General features: G+C 37.1%; 1 protein-coding gene across 3 annotated transcripts in view; it reads right to left on the bottom strand.

The window, feature by feature from the left end:
• Window positions 1-7,438: 7,438 nt before the first annotated feature.
• The window catches only part of pde3a (phosphodiesterase 3A, cGMP-inhibited), a 65,900-nt gene continuing 52,186 nt past the window's right edge, over window positions 7,439-21,152 (bottom strand). For 2 of the 3 annotated variants that reach the window (XM_086141933.1, XM_086141952.1), the window contains exons 9-16: window positions 20,697-20,808; window positions 19,331-19,438; window positions 18,944-18,964; window positions 18,274-18,473; window positions 16,575-16,778; window positions 16,092-16,253; window positions 10,805-11,069; window positions 7,439-8,006 (exon numbers count right to left, since the gene is read on the bottom strand). In XM_086141933.1, coding sequence (XP_085998059.1) covers window positions 7,693-8,006; window positions 10,805-11,069; window positions 16,092-16,253; window positions 16,575-16,778; window positions 18,274-18,473; window positions 18,944-18,964; window positions 19,331-19,438; window positions 20,697-20,808 — 1,386 coding nt within the window. In that variant the 3' untranslated portion in view covers window positions 7,439-7,692. The remainder of the gene's footprint in view (window positions 8,007-10,804; window positions 11,070-16,091; window positions 16,254-16,574; window positions 16,779-18,273; window positions 18,474-18,943; window positions 18,965-19,330; window positions 19,439-20,696; window positions 20,809-21,152) is intronic. The other variant, XM_086141943.1, reaches the window with a different exon arrangement.

Below are 21,152 nucleotides of genomic sequence, written 5' to 3'. Positions count from 1 at the left end.
ATGATGCCATTTTCATTATTGCAAACCAGACATTTTTATTTGTAGAAAGACAATCCCTCTCAGATTGTTCGATGAGACAAGTGCTGGTTTTCCTGTCCGTCCTTTTTTTCTCAATAACTGTAAATGTAATTAAATACAATATCAATATGAATAAATGTCAAAGACAGACGATGATGTGTTTTTAAATTTGCTTAGGCAGCTTTAAACATGACCTAAATGCAAGGGTAGAGAAGGCATATGTGTCTGGTGGTAAATCTCCTAATTTACATATTATATTGTTGTTAAGACCCTTCTAAAGTTTTATTATATAGCTGGAGTGCAAATGTAAAGTTTGTACCGAGTCCAGTGCCATCATCTAATTCAACCTTAACGGCACTTAAAATATGGAGGCCCATCTAGTGTCATAAAATCAGTGTTTAAGGGAATTTTGCGATGGCTGGACTTGTAATATTACTATGAAATGATCAGAAAAATTAAAAAAATGAAAGAATCCATAAATAATAAATGAATAACAAACTGCTTCTTTTGACTGCAAAGGACATTTGTCAAAATAATCTAATTTCAAGAGACCTTATCAAGTAAAATGGATTCATTTAAAGAATAAATTTTCAGAGTTTCATTTTTCGCGTATCTTTGTAAGAACCTTCTTGCCAAGTATTTCTGCCCGATGTCGGTTGTCATGTGTACCTATTCAGTTCTTATCAAACGACACATAAATTGCTTTATTGGCTCAACTTTACACAATGTGGAAAAACAAATGAAGGGAGAAGCCAGATGTGGAAGAATTCATTGCAACACGCACAGATACTCATGTATCCTGACCATACACTACCCGAAAAAGTACACAAAAATTCTTTAGCATTCCAGCAAAGTTCGGCTGAATAATGTGTATTTGTGAAATATGCATAATTATAGTTAACTATTGTGATGTTAGAAGGCAGTTGTTCAGCTGAAGAGTTGCGTATGGTTCTCTTAAGTACATTGAAATATACTATAACCTTCAGCCCATACTTTGATTTTTTTTTTTTATTGCTCCTGTGCAAGAATGCAAAAATACATCTAGAGAGATGCATTTGTGGCCTTTTTACTCAGAGCAGCATTTGGCCAATTTCTGATGGATTTGGATTTTTTTTTTTTTTTTTGTGGTTTCTGACATATTTAATTGTGAACATATCTTTCACCCACTTTAATTACATGGTCAAAGGCTGTACTTTGGTATCTTTCAGGAGGAACAATTTAATGGAGTGTACGTTATCATAGATTGATGATGTGGAAAAATGGGGATGGTGGATGAATGATGGGTGGGTGGATGGATGGATTGATGGAGATTGATAATGTCTTAATGTAATTATCATAATATGTGGCCTGTTTCATAAAATGATGCAGGGCCAGAAACATTAGCAGACATTTGCAATAGTGCAAGAATTAATTTCTTGAATAAGGAATTGATAAAAAAAACAAAGATTTAATGGCTCAATACAAAAAACAAAAATAAAATGGGGCTGAATTTTGATTAGCCTCCACTTTAAAAAAAAATGCTAATTTTGACGCAGATTAAATCCCTAATTTTCATTTTTTTACTAATATGAATATGTTTTGCTCAGTAATAATAGTAGTTGCCAGAGTCCCAGCGAAGACCAACGTGCCGATGGAATGGAAAAAAAAAGAAAGCGACAGACACTATGCAGGTTTATAAATCTTATTATTCGACAATATTCACATGACAACAACAACACTGCTCTGCTAGTGACAGGTTCTAATGATCCCAATATATTGTATAGTTACCTTTTTGTAATACATTATCAAGAGGCACTTCCTGTAAATCTGGCAATAGAGGAGCTACAGTATTGTGTCTAAATTACAAAACAGTAAAAATAAATATTTTTTTTTCTAAAACATTTTTGTCATAATATACTTTTGAATCTGTACAGTATATATTTTTTATACAAAGTCAAACAATAGCAAGAAATAAAATGTCATAATCCACTTTAACAAATACTGGTGAATCACACAACTTCCCCATCCTGTAGGTATTGCTACATGTGTTAAGTGCAAGATACTGGAGAGAAGGAGAGAAACGAGTCTGTGAAGTGCCCACTATATTAGATAATAAAAAAAAAGAAGATATAATAAAAAAATGCAAGTCTTCTTTGTCTTGTTTTAAATGTGATGGGGGGGAAAATGTTTTTTTTTTTTTTTTTTTTTTTGTGAAAAAAAAATAATAAAGCAAAACAATGAAAGCTTATCAATGTTGCATTCAAACAATGAATAGATATGAAACTGGTTATGGCACAGGAGCTACGCGACCCCCCCCCCCCCCCGCCCCCCGTTTTAAATGGCTGTAACAACAAACACAAGAAAAAGGAATGTTTTTGGTTCGAAACATGAAAAGAAAGAACGAGGCGTTCGTTCTGAGAACGGAAACCTTTGTCACTTCCATTGTGGTGTGACCGCTGCCGGTCGACAAAAAAAAAAAAAAGTGTGTTTTTTTTTTTGTTTTTCCACTGAAAAGCTACTGAACAGGTTATGCATATTCAGATGACCTCGTCGGTTTCCGGATGAGAAGATGCGACATATGCGCTGTTTTTTATTTATTTATTTTTTTTTTTCTTTCTTTAGGGGGTTCATTTTTGTGCGGATCACAAACAAACCACGGAGTTCAAAAAAAGTTTCTTTGGTTTGCACAAGGTGATCCATCGTGCAGCGTTCCCCGTCTTCTCGTTATTGGAAAGAAAACCCCTGACTTTTAATAATAAATGACACAGTTTTGTTGAAGACCCTGCATTTTGGCTTTTGTTTTGGCCCGGTATACAAAAGGAGAGAGTTTGAATATCAGACTCATGACAATCTGGTCGCCCAACACAAAATATTTCAATGACCGTCAGGAATTTTCCTTATATTCAAACTAAAATCACATTTCGGGCGCTTTCAATCAAAGAGCAGATAGTTGCTGTTGTCTGGAGCTGAAGAGAGAGGAGACAAATGGATATCAAGAACTTAAGACTGATTGACCAGAGGACTTTTTAAAGGATATTCTGTAATTTTTAAAAAAGCTTAAAACAGAAACATACAAAGTTATTAGAACGTATGTAACCATTTACTTCAATAGTTATAATGAAAAAAAAATGGATTTCTTGTGAAACTCTTTAACTGGTTTTTAGGGCCAAGCCCCTTTTTGGGAACGGTACCGAGCAGTTAGTATCTACTTTGATTTGCGAGTATTCATTCATTCATTGGTTTTTATCTTCTTGCTACAAACACAAAAAAAACCTTGCGTTCCCCTTGGTTATCGGCGCACTGTGACATAATAGCTGGGTGCAGCGACCATCTGTTATGATGAATGCTATTGTACTCTCGGCCAGAAAGAGCTGTGACACATTGCTGAACCAGAGCTGAGGTAGAATTCAACAGGCCCGTTCCGGTACTGGTGCCAAACGCGGTGTTCGGGAGCGTCTTGTTAACGGCCGCTGTGTGTTTTTGATGGTTCCCCAATGTTCCTTTGACACATAAAGCTGTTTTGAAGAGCACAGCTGGAAAAGAGCATCGAGGCTCTTGGCTCGGGACCATTTTTGTACAAATGAGCTGCTCTGTCCGGGAATTTGCGTATACGGCGTCTCCTTTTCGGGGGATACAGGGTTTTCCACTCAATTCTGCGTGCCATTGAAAAAAAAAAAAAAACACACCAACATTAAACCAAACTTTTCATAACTAGATCAACAGCTCACAGTAACACTTCATGCCACTCTTTATGTGACAAGGTAAAAGTTTCACCGATCACTGGGAAGAAATCCACATGTGGATTGAGGGTTCATCTCGAAAATCCATTGGTTACAATGGAACAGTGACAACAAAACAGTCTCATCGACGGCCGATCGATTTCTAAATTGGAGACGTGGATGGAACCGCCAACAGCATTTGGATCTCCAGCATTCCCTTATTGACCTGCATGTCGACATTTGGATTGTTTATGACAAGAATGTGACCAAAACTAAGGACGTGGTCATCATGTTCTCCAGCAGGCAGAGGCAACTGGCAGAGGCAATCGCCACCACACACAAGGGGAGCCAGTAGAAACGTTGAAGGAGTACAGATACCTCGGCACCGTCCTCGACGACCTCCTGAGGTTCCCCTCGAACACCGAGGAGATCATCAGGATATGTCCTTGGTCTGCTCCTTGGCCACCACCTCAGACCTCTCTCCCGCTTCCACGACAGACAAATGTTAAAAACAGCCAAAATCTTACACATCTTACACCCGGCCTTCCGGTGACTCCCAAAACCCAGAGGAAAAAGGCAACCCTGCGAACCCCTCATCGCCATACCAGCCCCACTCATGATATATTCATCATATAAATGCAGGGCGCAGCTTACCTCTCAGTCTCTCACCAACGGTACAATTTGCACGATTCAATTCTGTCATTTATTATAGTTTATTTTGATGTTCATAATTTGATACAGCTTCCCCATGATTACCCCCCCCCCCCCCCCCCCCCAATTACCCCTCAGGGGCAAATAAAGTTTATTCTGAGTCTGGTTCTGAAGATCTGAGCTCAAATCAGAGCTCCTTATGACATCGCTTTGGTCGCCCAGTCTTTGATGCAAAGGATGGGATTTTGCCGATCACATTGGATTACAGTGAATTTATTCAAAAGGAATTAATTGTTGAAAATCTCAAAGTTAGAGGCGGATTAAGGTAGTGCGAGGTTGAGGTGAAATTTCCATTGCAATACAATTCACACGGTGAATTGCAAGAAAAAAATTGCGAGAAAATTGAAATACTGTACGGTGAGCGGGGTATATACAGTGTAGACATAGTCTTTTGTCTGTTTACAAAAAGTAGTTTTTTGGAACAAGCAGTGCTTGGTGTAAAAAATATTAAAAGTGTGCGTTTAACGGTCTGCAGTAGCCAAACGACATTGCTAGATTTGTGTTTAATCTGGTTGCATGAAGAGATTAAATCTTCCAGGGCTGCCTGTATTTCTGACATGCATTGTGCTCTACATATTTCTTTCAATTTCAAAACAGCATTTTTTTCTCTCCGAAATCCAAGTAGATCAGTTTCATTCTGTGTGGCATCAAACTGCACTACAGCGGTTTTCTTCGTAGGGGAACTATAAGAAGATTGTTTATTGGATTATAATGGTCTCAGTTTTTCTTTGTACTACTTGAACAAATCAAATAAGAATAAATGGAACAAAGCAAACATAAATCAAGGTAGATCTCTGTCAGTCATCTTCGTAAAACACGCACAATTGACAACGGCAGAAAAATAAGAGCGACTCTATCTGAGAACTTCTTTCGTCCCATCTTTACTCCGTTGAGCTGCTACTTCAGCTACTGCTACAATTACTTTCTTTCATTTGTATTCCTATAAGCTGTATTTCTGTTTTGGTAATTTACAATGAAATTCTGCTACAGATCAGTAAATTAAAACAAAAAATTATTTGGTTTTTAAATCTATAAAAGACACCAAAAGCATCCGTAATTATTTGGTTTTTAAATCGATTAAATTCATCTGCTACTTTTTCACTGTTGCATTAATAGTTATTCCTGTATTGCGGTTGACTGTCTTTGGCAAAATATTATTGAAAGATACTGAATTCAACCAAAATGCTACATTTTCATACAGTGGGCACCAATAATAAAACAATAAAAATAAATCTAACGCAATATGAAAAACTAAACAAATAAAATAAAAAAAAGAAAAAAAAAGAAAAAACATTCAAAGTCTAATAGCCTAGCACCCATTTTGCCCAACAACATTTATTTTCAAAACCCCCAAACTAAGCTTCAAATTCCATGTAGCCTTGACCCATTGGTCTGGTTAATTTTAACTTAACAACAACAAAACATTTGGAAGATTCGATCTTACTTGTCTTATGAGCCAACGACCCAACTCTTAGACAATCTTTAGACACTCCTGACTAAACAAACAGACCGCTGAAAAAAGTTCGGCTAGGTCTACCAGCATGAAAGTTCATTCCACACGTCCCTCCACCATTTCATAGTTACCACTGCTATCAGATCAGATTGATGTTTGCTCACAAAACAGCAACAACTATTTCACTGGATTCTCTTCTGCCTCCAGCAATGCGGCTGAAAAACACCTGGCAACTCCGCGAAAGCCCCCCCCAAAAAAAGTAACAAAGACCATATTCACTCGGACCTGCACAGTTAAGCCTGAATATTCAACAGAAGACCAAAAAGCTGGCTCTTGCATAAACATCTCCACGTCCAAAAATTTGGAAAAAAAGTGTATATATGAATATATATAACAATGTGCTACAGTGCATGCCCTCCTCATATATGATGCAAAACTTAACTTAATGGCAGTCAGCTGAGTTTCCAAGACTACACACTTGCTTGTACTACATGAACTAGATAAGCTTTGGTTCCAAAAAAAAAAAAAAAAAAAAGCCTCTTAATTAAATTGCATTCATATTCCAAAATGTGTATAATGTTCCTTTCAAAATAAACCTGATAGTTGCATCCCTGTGTGGAGAAACTCTGGCATAATTTGGAGTTACGAGTCAACTCCTTGACAACTATGGGTATGATACCCTGCTTGCGTCACTTAAACTTTAACTACATACATGGCAATAAATTATAAAACGCACTTCTTTGACAAATTAATATTGCAAAGTTTTAGAGAAAGATCTTGTGGACATACATCCTCTAGTTCTGTGTCTTGTAAATTAACAGGCTCTTTCACCAATTGAATTGTCGTGCAGAAACCGCAGGGAACACGACATGAAATCACTTTTTATAGAAAATATACTGTGATCAATAACCTGTTTTTTTTTTTTACTTACAGAGAACAGGATATTTTGAAGGGACGTTAAGAAATCACCGGCATTTCAAACAGCACACAAATACAACCGAGGCGGTTGAAACCAAAAGGACAATAGACAACGCGAGTCCTTTTTTTTCTGCCTTCCTGAGCTGTGTGGTCTGGATCTATGTTGGTGTTCTGGGCCAATGAAGTAGTACCGGGGAGAAACTATGCAACTAAAGACAATCATTGTTCCACGCAAACAAAACATTGCTTTGTATGTTTTTCCTTGAGCGAGAATAAAGCTTTTAGAGCAACAGGGTTCTTTGCCAAACTTCCTATTTTGTTCCGTGAATGGAATGTGTTCACATTTTATGTGTATATGGGAGGCCTACGCGGGTTCATGTTTATGCGTGCAATGAGCTACATCTGGCCTTTACTTCCTTTTGAAAAGCTCCCGGCAGAGGCTCCGCAGACACGGGCCTTTCCCTCGGATTTCAAGGAGAAAGGACTTGTGACATGTGACAGTGTCATACAACACACCTGTGGAGGAGATCTGTGAATCGGCGTGATTGTGCCCACACAGTGAATGGGCGGTCGGATCCGGACTTCTTAGTATATCGATTAAATCAAATTAAAAAAAAAAAAGAAAAAAAAAAAGCCCCCCTTTTTTTTTTTTTTTTTTCATCAGCTCCTTCTTATTAACCGTTGTTTATCCCGCCCTGCTAGATGCGAGTGGGTGTACATCATCCCCATCCTTAAACCCTGGTTTTATTAGGCACATTTTACCCCCAAAACATCTCCTACAGTGTAGTGTCAAAGTGATGTGCTGGCTACCATATTGGGAGTTTAGAAAATAATATTTTTTTTTTTTTCTAGACAACGTTCTGCTTCTTTGAGAAGACCTCAATGTCCGTACGATCACTCCGGCTCCTCTTTTTCCCCCAAAGTATCTGACCGCAGAACAACCTCTTCCTCCTCTATAGACGGCACGTCCTGCCTCTCGTCCAGGCAGTCAGTCAACTCTTCCTCTTTGCTTGCCTGCTCCTCCTCCTCCTCATGGATAGCTGTGATCGGATCGCCGGGGCTGCCGACGTGGGCGGCGTCATCTTTTTGGGCCTCTTCCTGAGCTTCGGTATCAATGACTCTTTTCCACATTTCATGGTTCTCCACGAGATGTTGCGTGATCTGGCAGAGTACTTTCCTCCCGCTCTCCTTCACTATGCTCAGCCTCTCTGTAAGACATCAAGCCAGAAAAGATGCCATTGATAAAGTGGGAGTGGGAATGACACATGGGAGATACTCCAGAATGTATCGCTTGGTTTTATTACACCTTTGCAAATACGATTTGCTAAACGACGCACTGATGTGAAACGATAGAAGGTGTCGCCTAATGTATGCATGACCGATACAACTAAAACAGTGGTCCCCAACCTTTTTATCTTTTATGGGGGGGTACACATGTAGATTGTTTATATTGCTACTATAATAATAAACGTGAATCTACTGTGTACTCGTATGCAACTTTATTAGCAGCTTCCTCGTAACATTACACCAACTACATAACATGAGTAGGTTTCATTGCCTCATTGGTCCACGGGAATCACCTGTTACGATAAATCCCGCATTTCAAGTAGAACTCCTGGTGTTGTCTGTTAAAATCTTTCTTTATCTTGGAAGTTTTAGGCTCTTCTTCTGTCTCTTCACTAGACCTTTTCCCTTTCGGAAAGAAACTTTCCGTCTGATGTCTGTTTTTTACTCGTTTTGTAACCCAGAGATTCGGGTCATTTTTCTAAATGAAATATTTTTCAAAATAAAGATTGTTCAGACTCAGATAATAAATACAACGGAAATAATTGATTATTTCTTGGGCAATTGATCCACGGACCGGTACTGGCCCGCAACCTGGGGGTTTGGGACCACTGAACTAAAAGATGGCACCTACGATCAACAAATATACAAATAAATTGATTGCAATTAATTCCAGTCTCTGTCATTTTAAAATCACATAATCACATTGAAAATCAATACTGTCTCACTTAACCAGCGGCACATATCAAAAACGTACATTTTGGTAAAATGGTAAAAATGGTAAAATGGTAAAAAGGAGTAAAGCACAAGTTAGTGTTTCATTTTTCACGTGAAGTATTCATTTTTTTTTAAGTAAATAATTTATTCACACCTCAAAAAAATGTATTATTTACTCTGAGTCCCTACATGTGATTTTTTTTTTAAGTATCTTTCAATTCAGATCAAAGGGGATACAGGAAAAGGACAAACATGATACAATGTTACTTTGATTTGTAAATAACTGCAAATAATTTTTAAACAATAAACTACTTTTCAATGTACTCAAAGCCAGATTAGTGTAGTATCATTGCGCATCAATGGCCATACCTGATGGATAACAAGCAAGATTTTGGTGTGTTGCACTTTCAAAACTGTGGGATCAGCAGAATGCAACTCAACTGTGACACAACTTTGAAATGAAACAACTGAATTTTGAAGCAAGGAAGTTGAACGTGTTTCAAATCAACTGAAAAAAATTGATTGCAATCAGATATTTTAACTGCTTGTGTGTATCGCGGTGTGCTTGTGCTCCCATGCTAATTCAAAATATATTAAAAAAAATATATAAAAAAAAATGTCTGACATTAATTCCTTTTGCTTTTGAGGAAATATCATAGGCGGTTAAAATTATTGGAAAAAATATAAAAAAAAATGTCTGATATTAATTTCCTCTTGCTTTTGAGGTTCCTCAATAAATATCATGTGCGGTTAAAATTATTGGAATTCTGCTAGTGCCTAACAGCAGTGTCACAAGTTACTTTCAAATGATATAGGGGAAGCAGCACAATGTACACTCCTTATGAGAGAGTCAGTGTGACCTAAAATAGAAAATAAAATGATCAGCTGAAAATATTGCTGGTGTGATTTATGAACTGGAATCGAATCAGCGCGCTGAGATGATTTAATCGAATCTAGCGAAGCGTTGTGACGCGAGCACCTGGGAGAAGGATGACTGTTTTACTCATTATCAGCGTCGTTGAAACTTGCTTTTTGTTATATTCAGATGTAGGTGGTGTTCACCCTCTGTCTTGTAAAGATGAACATTTGAAAACCACTTTGCTGGGAGCTGCTATAGATGGGATACATGGTGTTGCTGAATTCCTATTTTTTTCCGGTGATATAGAAAAAAATGCACAAATGCAAACATACTTTCAAAAGAAACCAGCAACGGCCCAATGAATAAAAAGTGCAAAATAAACACCAAAGTCAGGCGAAGTAGAGTAGCTTCTGTTTATAACGAGACAGTCATGTTTGCTCACTACGCTATGGTTTCTGTCGGTGCTTCGGGAGGTGTGTTGAGCCGCATTTTGTAACAACAGTGCATTTTGTAAAAAACGTCCAAAATGTAATAACTTTTTCATTTCATTTTGTAATAAAGCCGCATTTTGTAATAAACTGCCCCAACGCATTTTGTAATAAATTTTGCCGCATTATGTAATAAGTTATTACATATTGAGAAGATAATTACAAAATGCACTTGCAACTTTTTTATTTTCTAGGAAATGTAATAACATGGTGCATTATGTAATAACAATTCTAAAGCATAAGTTTGTTAATTGTATTTTATTTTACTTAAAAGTATTTGTAAAAGCTAGGCCTATTATTAGTATCACTGTATTAGCCTAGTAGCAGTACTTGGCAATTACTATCAGTACACTATTCAAAGGTTGCATTAACAGAGAATATTCTATAAATTCCATGTTATTACATTTCCCAGAGAATAACAAAGTTGCAAGTGCATTTTGTAATAATCTCCTCAAAATGTAATAACTTATTACATAATGCGGCAAAATTTATTACAAAATGCGTCGGGGCAGTTTATTACAAAATGTGGCAGTTTATTACAAAATGCGGCTTTATTACAAAATGAAATGAAAAAGTTATTACATTTTGGACCTTTATTACAAAATGCACTGTTATTACAAAATGCGGCTCAACAAGGTGTGTGAGATGTTTTACATACGGGAGGTTTCATAACTTGTGGAAGCGTCTTCTATCAAATCGTCGTCCACCTCTTCTATATCCTGAACCTCCTTTCCCTCCTCGGGCTCCTCTTGTCCCTCGGGGAGGTTCACCCAGTGTCCGGGCATCAGACCCGCAGAGTCGTATGACGAGCACAGAGGTCCCACTATATGAGTGATGAAGGACTCCTGTAGTTTAGCCAGCTGTGGAGCAGATCTGTCCATGAATGGGCTGATGGGAAGACCCAGGCTCGCCTCCTCATCGCCCTGGGAGGATGCACACATAACACACGCTTCAGGTCACACACACACACACAACAGACTAGATTTAAATGTCAAAGGAAAATGTCACTATGACGCTTTGACAGATTAACTTCTTTACGTGGTTTAGATTTCTATTCGATTATTCAAATCACATTTGTTTATTCTATTATGATGGTGGTCAAAATATCAATGTCATTTGACCTTATTTAGTTATTTATTTATTTATTTATTTTTTCTATTTATTTTATTTTACTCATCTTTAAATCTGCACAATTGTACGTTTACATGTTAGGTCACATTTTGAATCATATCTGCGAAAAAAAAAAAGTGTTATTTATGTGGACATTTCCCGCTAACATCTGCTCGGATATAACAAGACCACATCACATCCAAAGGTCAAAGATCAACTTCATCTTTAATCATAATGTCCAGCTGAAACGTTTTTATAACCATTATGCAATTCTTTCAAAATCACATCAAATCCATTGGATCAGAGGAGATACAAAAGTGTGATTTTTCATTGTATCATTCTTTTCAATATTTCAATCTAACATGTTTAATCGCATTGCTGTCGACTAATTTAGATTAATCAAGATTAATAATAATTCATTATTTATTCTATTTCATTTTGTGGTGGCAAAAAGACTCATGATAGCAGGCTATGCGCGTATAAATGCGGTCAACATGTATTTTTTTTCAACTAAAGGACTGTCAAAGTGCAGTCCAGATTACAAAATAAAGAGAGATTTAATGAAACAACTGCAGTTTATTTACCTTTATTTACCTATTGACCAGTATTTACCTTTTTTTTTTCCTCAGTTTTTTTTCAATCAAAAACAAATTTCCATATTAATGTAGCCCTATTTCAGCCATCTGCTGCAACGGACCAATTTGTTTACATTATCTGAGGCTCAAACATTCATCGAGGATTCGTAGCAAGCCGTGGTTTGTGGTGGCAATGTATTTGCAGAGGGTTGCCCGACATAATTGTATGTTTGGCATTGATAAAAACAAAAGGTTAAGGTGCTCCATGAAATAGAATATTCTTCAGACTGTGCAAACTACATTCTGTCATCCATTGTCCCATACTGTTTATTCCGTACATAAACTTCACATTCGTTTGGGTACAAATACATTTAAAAAAAACATAGAAAAATGTGCAAAATTACTCTTTCGGTTACTGTTAAAAAATATAATGTATAGAGCGAGGTGCAATTTTTTTTAATATCACAGCACAAAATCTTTCACTTTTTAAAGCACAAGAAATATGTGAAAACAGTTTGCCTCTGCTAACGTTTATTGTTTTGTTTTGTATGATTATTACAGCGATGATTTACCATGGTAGGACTCAAACTTTATGAAAAATTGAGATGGATTAGATCTGCTCTTGCCAGGGTCACTGCAGCTGCAGTTTTCATAAAAATTAGGTCAACCCGCCCACCCAAAAATAAAAATCTAAATATTTACAGAAAACATTAACAAATTTAAAATAATAAAAATGCCTCAATCAATATTAACTACAGAAGACTGCTTTTTCTGACGAGCAGATAAAAACAAAATATATGCAAATACTATATACTAAATTATGGATCTATAGTTATACAGACAGTCGTCATGATGTAATGTATTACTGACACTTTACGTAACAGCTTTTCTTGTGAGGGATTTTCCATGACTAATTTAATACTACTACTTCAACTTCAACTTCTACTACTGCATTAGTTGGCTTTTGCTTTCTTATCAATATCAGATATTTGTTATAATTGTCGTTGAAGGAACTGTTTGTACTGTATAACACTGGAAATGAGGCCAGCTGAAGACGAGCCAAAGCGGAGCCAAGCTGTTCCTTCCTTATCCATGGGAAGATTGTTATTCACGCTTTTCCAATTTTTCTATTTCTGTTCACAAAGGCAAAGCTATGAGGGAGGCGAACGCGACTGAGTCTCCCGTTCTGATAGCTATACTGTTTATCACACCAACTGAAACCGCTGGTGGCAAATCCACCGACTCTCTGCCGGCTCTGTCTGTAAACACCGATGGAACAATCGTGTTTGTTTCGATATCGTTTGGCCGAAGCTCAACCTAGCTTAACAGCAATATAGTAAAAACAAAAATCAAGAAAACAATACTCAACTAGCTCAACTTTGTCATTTTGAGCCCAGTGTGCTCTTCTGAATGCGCTTGACGGTTCCTGCAATGTCTGATTTGGCACATACGGCCAGATTTCTGATTTAATTTATTCCCTAAGTTTATTAAAAATCACCATATCAATACATTAGTAACAGTGATAATTCCTACAGGTATTTTTTTGTCCAACTGCTAAAACACATTTTTGTAAACTAGGTTGGTTGTTAACAAAACACTTTCACAAATTCACACAGCCAACCTGTAAAATACTGCATTTGTCCTGCAAAATGAAGCGCTGCAACCCAAACTACATACAGAATTATCAACTTTTGGACCAAATGCCAAACATTGCATTCATACTATAGAATTTTTGTCTTACCAAGAGAATTTTTCAGATTTTTCACAAGCACAGAATATATTTGCACACACATACTATTGAAACCGTTCCTTTTTTTGTTTTTCAACAAGTCAGTGCAGCAAACTGTCAAGCAGCATTTCATTCTTAATGTAAAATTAATGCCTTTTTTGGACAATAATTAATTTTTTCACAGTTATTGTAAACAAACCCTTGGTCTCCTGTGGACTTTTCGTGCTTACTTCCTGATGAAAGCGTGTAAGCAATTGAAAAAACAAAACAAAAGTGTACTTCAGACTTTACTGAAATATATATAATATATATATCTCATTTCAGCCGTATAGACTCTCTCACACTTGCATCACAAGTATCCAAGGTGTTCCTTGTTTCCATGGTAACCCGGGGATGACGTGACGTGTATGCTGGTGATGGAACAAGGTGTTCTGAATGGATGGTGACAAAGGAAGTTCTCTCAACCAGCCACATCTCGCCGACAAGGAACGACACCGTCGACGCCATCGGGTCACCCAAACCCCGACCCCAACCGTCTCCCGTTCACTGTGTATCTTTGTAAAGTCATACAGAACTCTAGTGGCTTGAATTGATTTATTTTTTGAATAATTGTCGATGCTATCTGGATACTTCTGAGTTGATCACTGCTTTATAAAGAAAGCGGTCTGTCGGAAATGGCGGCAGACAAGGTAGTGGATGGGGAAGAGAATTGTCAATCAAAAAGTGAGCCAATGACAAACATCTTCCAGTGATGCGTTTCCTGTTACTTAACTCTTTGGGGCGTTTTGAAATATCTTTATTTTCCTTTGCTACCGGGTGTTACACATGGGAATCGAGGCGTGAGGGACACCATCACTATGACAACCTGATTGCACTTCACCACTTCACTATTTCATGTGATTGCTCCGTGTGTGTGTGAGGGAAGGGGGGGGTGTATTGATTTGCAAAGAGAATGTAGTTGTTTCATACTACCAGACACACTAATTCCAATATTGAAGCCCACTGTGATCCCAACATTGAGGCGTGTATGTGTGTGTGTTTGTGTGTGTGTGTGTGTGGGTCTGTGGGTCTGTGTTAATTCCCTTGTTCTGATGTGAATGAGGATAATATTCAATGTTCCATTGTACAATTGTGAAGGTTGTCGTGAGCGATAGCATGACTATGGTGTCAGATTATATTCTCAAGAGGAGCAAATAAACATCCCTCTCGCTCTCTCTCAACCGCCGCGGTCGCCGAGGCTACGGACCCTGATCGACATGCATAATTTGCAGCAATGAAGATATGAATTAAATACAAGAATAGTAAGAATCATTTAAAAAGAGAGAGAGAGAGCATTCCCGAAGCATTGGCACGGCAATTAGTTCCTCCTACATAATGTTCTGAATCGCGGCCTCGATACAATTAACGATAAGATAAAACACATTTTTGCCGAGAACATAAATGACCACAGTTGGAGCTAATACTAAATCCGTGAATCAAATACAACAATCTCTCAGATACAAAGTCTCACATTATTGGTTTTTCTCTTACAACCTGTTGTTGCTAGGCAAGTAATCTCAGGCTTTCCAGATTTCATCTGGGTTACCCGAGCTGACAAATCAGAGGCGTTGGTGGTTAGCGGTGGGATTTGTTGCCAGACATCAGTCTACCGTTTCCTTACATATATTGATGTACGGGTAAGTGGGTCTCCTCATCATTGTCTTTCCGTTTCAACGTAAATATTCAATTTAAAAAAAAAAGCTTTGCTTAATATATAATGAAATGTAATAATTTCACTCAATTGCATTGTTTCCTTATAGACTTCATCAGATGGTCTTATTGTGTATTTAAGCCATGCACCATTTAGTCATATATGTGAAAAAAACTCTTGTTGTCTATTAATTCTGCATTTTCATAATTTCAGTTTTGTAATTCTGTGTCACATTAACTGTGCTATTAACTGTATTTTCCCCTTTTGTTTCCAAGGAGTGTCTTTGTTTGACATTCCCTTCTGCAAAATTGCTAGATTTACTTGCTCCACCATATCATGGAGTTAGGGGCTTTCATACGGAAATAACATTATTTCTCAAAAAGCGCCAGCCAAGATTTGACGTAAAAAGCAAATAAAAAAAAAATCTGGAAAGCTTTCAACAACTATGATTCCCCGAAGCCAAATCTCAGTCTTTCTGGGTAGAAAAAAAAACAACCGAAAAACCCAAACAATTAGAATTTGAATTAATGCCACAGTAAAATATTTTCAAAACTTTTAAAATTTAATGATTTCCAAAACACAAACTATTTATGTGAAAATAAAATAAAATAAAATAAAATAAAATAAAATAAAATAAAATAAAATAAAATAACTATGTGTAGAGATTTCTTTTTCTTTACATTTCTAATTCACATATTGCTCACTACACTCCTTTAGCTGTATGGGAGAGTGTATGATGTGTGTATTTGATAATTGAATAAACAAAATGGATTTGAATGATCTTTCATTTCTATGCGTCAAAATGGTCAAAATGAAAATAAGGTAGAAGTTTACGACGTACTTGTTCGTAGAACTCGTTGACAATTCCCTCAGTCCACTGCAGGTGTAGTTCCTTACACTTAAGGGGTCCATTGACATCAGCCAGTTTAATGCACATCTGACACACCAGCAATCGGTCGTTTTCATTGGTCCAATCGATACCAGCCATTCCTTCATCACCCACCTGGGAAAACGTGCAAAAGGTGGTTGGAGCGGAAAAACAAATCGGACATGAACAACGAAAAAAGTCGTTCCATGCAAGAGTAGTTGCGCGCTTAGGGAGCCAATTCCTATAACGATATAATAATATAGAGGAGGAAATTGAGGTTAGGTGTTGATGTTTTAGACATGGTACTGTACAGCAGATAGATAGATAGGTAGATAGATGAGCGACATTGCAAGTAGACATTAAATTGTTGTAAAGATATATACAGTCGATTGTTTTAGAGATTTCTCTTACAGTTCATTAACTTAATGAACAATAAATGTCACTTTTGGATGTTACCTTTGCATTAAACTCAGCCAAGAAGTCAAAATGTTTCTTGAGGTCAGTCGCCAAGATGGCTTCGATGACGAGAAAGCGGAAACGCTTGAACTCCACATGTTCGAGATTAACCAAGAAATTGAACTCAGGACGTGACAACAAGAGATTCCAGGCTGAAGCCGCATGGTGGTTTTCCAAGACGGAACGGTCATTGTATAGAAGAGCCTACAACAGGGGGGTCGAGACGGAAATTGAGATTAAAACATGGCCTTCAGGATGGAGACTGACTTGTTTGTTCATCATTTGCAATGAGCAGAAATCGTAAAATCAAATTAAAACATGACATTTTATGGTAAAACAGTTTGGTTCCAGTGATCACCCTGACCAGAGTGCATTCTTATAATGCGGCTGTCCACGCAATTATCAATAACTTTGTTATTCATTCAGATATAATAAGAATAAGAACAGGAACAACTTTATTTATCCCGAAGGAAATTGTTGTGCCAGAGTTACAAGAAAAACGTAACAATAATAAATAATAGCAGAAAATTGTATAAACAGTAAAAAAAAAAGGGGGGAGAATAAGAAATTAAACTATAAAGTGGCTTGAGTAACAAGTGAAGACTATAAAGTGTCTTAAGGTCTTAAGTACCAAGTGAAAGATAAGGAGTGCATAAGAGTATGAAAAAAATATTGTACATGTAGCTGTTATGAAATGAAATATTGCACAGTTATGAACATATATACAGATAAATCATTACAATTTCCAGTAGGTGGGTGAGATTTTATTTATTTATTTATTTTTTTAAGATTTAAGATTTTAATATTCCCTGCAGCTGAAGGGAGAGGAATTAAAAGGTCTGATAGCCTCAGGTAGGAAAGACCTCCTGTGGCGTTCACTGGAGCTCCTCTGTGGTATCAGTCTATGTATCGTCTATGTTTTATCGTGTAAAGACGTAGTTTGAAGTACTGAAATTTTTCGCTGGTGAGAATATATAAGAAAAAACACAGTTCTGAAAGAAATTAATTTACGTAGCAATCACCTTCTACATCTGTCACACTGTGATTAAACCTAAATGGATGTGCTTTGGCTTCTATTGCATTCTAGCAGCAGCAGAAACCCAGCAAATTAGATATAATTATCATGTAACTTTGTGATAGCTGACAATACATAAAAAAAAAAACAAAAAAAACATAGGGTACGAATTGGCTGACTGAAAAAAGAAAAATTATATGTGTGTGTATGTATTTATACTCACAGACATATGGATATTTTTCACAAAAAAAAAAACAAAAACAAACACTGTCATTTAAAAAGAGGACATAATGAGCTAAGCGTAAATTACCCGAGAATCTGCAAGAAAAGGGGAATTACCCAATAATTACTTTCAAAAACGTAACAGATTACAACCTGGAGATTCTTCTTGACATTTTGAAGACGCTTTTTTCCATCTAATCAGCGCTGTCGGTGATTGATGCTTTTCATTGGGCGAGATGCCGGCCATTTCAATGCATGTTATCATAATGTTTTAACCCTCATATTATGTTAAGGGTCAATTTGACCCATTGGGTCAATGGGTGAAATGGGTCAAATTGACCCTTAACGATATGAGGGTTAAATACATATGAAATGAAACCCCCTACCAGTGCATTTAAGCCACCCCGCTATCAGTTAAGGCCAATAATTCCTCCGCAAATCCATTTCGAAGCAAGGATTTACCTGCGGTGCACTGGTTGCGACGAGAAAGGCATTGGTTCGTCCCGGATGGTCGTAATCGTGCATGGCTGCGGCGACGTACAGAGCCATCAGCTCCAGGCCAGGGATGAGGCCCGACAAGGAGCCGTAGCCCTCCTCCATCGCGGGGTTCATCTTGGACACCAGAAAGCCCGAGACGCCGGGGCTGATGCCGTTCTCCGAGACTACGGGGAAAAAAAAAAAACAAAAAACAGAGCCGATGTTTTCCATTTTCCGTCATCCGGTGCGTCTGTTAATGGGCCGTTTTTGTTGAAAAAAAAAAAAAAAAAATTTTAGCTGTCACCAAGGAACTCGTACTTGGATATTTGTTGGTCTATTGTAATTCAAAAATGATAGATTCGCTCGAAATATCCAAATAGAGAATGATAATTAATAACTGAAAGGCACTACGTAACCTGAGAATAAAATGGAAATGACTTTGAAATCCAATTAAAAACATTGACTGATATGAAACTAAATGTCCCTCACTATAGTTGATGACTTTTTCCTTTTCATTTTGTCATGAGACATGTTTTCTAATACACTTCAATCATTCAATCATCGGACCTCAATAATTTCAGGACAGTTACACAACGGCGCAGACAATAAGGGGGGGGGTCGATTTACTTATCTGCAACAATGGAGCTTCACTTACAAGTGTGGTTTCTTGTCGCCGCTGCGTGAAAATATGAAAAGCATGAAATAAGCTGCAGCGTGATAAATACACACTCCTACTGCATTTATTTGACTGTCAAAGAGCAGATATAGAATACCGAATTACACTGGAAAATAACACAATGCCATACATTCCTCGTCTTTGACTTCATTGCTTGAAGGTATTCTATATTTCTTTGATTCCTTTTGTTGCTAAGCAATTTTATCTTCATGTTTTGCAGTTTAAAATGACAGAAAAGTTCATTTCCACCAAACCGTTGTTACCCACTTTACCCAATAAGGACGGGGAAACAGTCACGTTCAGAAGTCGGGACGGAAAATCCATATTTGTGGACTTGAATCCTCAGTAAGAGGCCGTTACGCTCACCTGGGAGGATACTGTTCTCCGTCAGCAGGACGGGCAGGCCTGGTACGGGCTGTGTGGTGAGGAACCAAACGGCGTGCAGCACATCGGTGGCGTGGATCCGGTTGTGATCTGAGATACGAATATGAAAGTGTAAAACCACAGCACTAGAGGGCAGTAACACAACTCTGTGAATGAAGATACTCAGGCAGCCTCTGTGGAAATCACAAGTGAAAAAAACATCCCTTAAGGAGTCAACAGGGGCAAAAAAAAAAAAAAAATTTTTTTTTTTGTAATCTCTTTTTTTAATGTAATGTCTAAGATATAGCACTGTGTTCTGTTCTGTTTAGTATGTGGCCCCGGGGGTCGGAAGGAAGTATATACCAAGCTTGTTTGTCAATTTATGTGCTGGAGGAGGAACAGCTCTGTCATTTCTTTATGGCAGCTGCACAAATGCCCAGACACACACACACACACACACACACACACACACACACACACACACACAGACAAATATAGTGTACATCATTATAGCTCTATAGAAGTATAACTGCCAAATTAAGAAAAAAAAAAATCACATAACTGAAAGGTCCTTCACATTTACCACGCTGGAGAACCACTATTTGGTTTGAATACCAATATATTATTACTTAAAAACAATAAAAACACAAACATACAGTCTATATAAACACACATACACATATATATGTGATTCTTATATACTGGGGGTGGGCAATTATTTTGGGTGGCTGGACACATTTCTTATTTAATTTTCATGCACGAGCCACCTAAATTGAACAAAATGAAAACTGGGATTTAAATATTTAGATTTTTTTGGCGTTTTATCTCAACTTTAAAATCATTAATGATCATATAAATGTACCGATATTAATTTGCATGTAATCATCCATACAAAATTAAACAAAAAGAAAAAAAATTAGGAGTTTCTTAATTCAATATTGATTGAAAATATTCAAAGAAAATAGTTTGATGGGCCGGATGAAAAAGCAAAATGTAGCCCGTGGGCCGTAAAATGGTGTGTTATATAAGGTAATATATGTTATATATTGCTATATTGCCTCAAAGAGTTTCTACTGTTTTATAAATAAATTCAAGAATGCGTTCATATATTTCATCAATAAATGTTTCTACAATTTCACCTACTTGGCACAGATGCAGATTAATAAGACGCGTATTTAATAGATATATTTGGATTTTTAATGATGAAATGTGGGAAAGGTAGTTGCTTTAAGTCTCTGGCTTCTGAGCGCATGGCATGCTATATCAGTCATTTCTCCACAAAGGCTATACATCCACCTTGTGGCAATCGAAGGCAACGTCTGTATCGCAGTTACTGCATGTACATGTAAGATGTGACAGGTCTGCTCACAGGGGATGTCTCTGTATCCGTTCTCCAAAGCGTGGAAGTAGTTCATGAACTCTTGCACGGGAATCCTGAACGTCTCAAACAGACCCATGTCTTCGAATAGCCTGTGGGACACCTGAGAGATAAGACAACGCCTTAACAACTCATCTAAATGTGGATAACCTTCAATAGCTGGTGTCAACACACCGAACTCTCTTATTGAAACTAACACAGACATCGGTTGAATCAGCATGGCCTCTATTTTATGCAGGCATATTATTATTATTATTATTGTTATTGTTGTTGTTGTTGTTGTTGTTTTTATTATTATTATTATTATTATTATTATTATTATTATTATTATAAGTTGTAATTAAAGTATTAAAGAATATTCAGTAGCTTCAATAGCTGGTCTCAACCAACCAAACTCTCTTATTGACACTAACACAGACATAAGTTAAATCAGTATGTCTTTTTATC

This window comes from Fistularia commersonii, chromosome 3 (assembly GCF_037954325.1).
Source record: "Fistularia commersonii isolate RoL2024-O1a breed Wild chromosome 3, RoL_Fcom_v1.0, whole genome shotgun sequence".
In the NCBI taxonomy this organism is placed as follows: domain Eukaryota; kingdom Metazoa; phylum Chordata; class Actinopteri; order Syngnathiformes; family Fistulariidae; genus Fistularia; species Fistularia commersonii.
The sequence above is the reverse complement of the archived record's forward strand: the minus strand, read 5'-3'. Positions and strand labels throughout refer to the sequence as shown.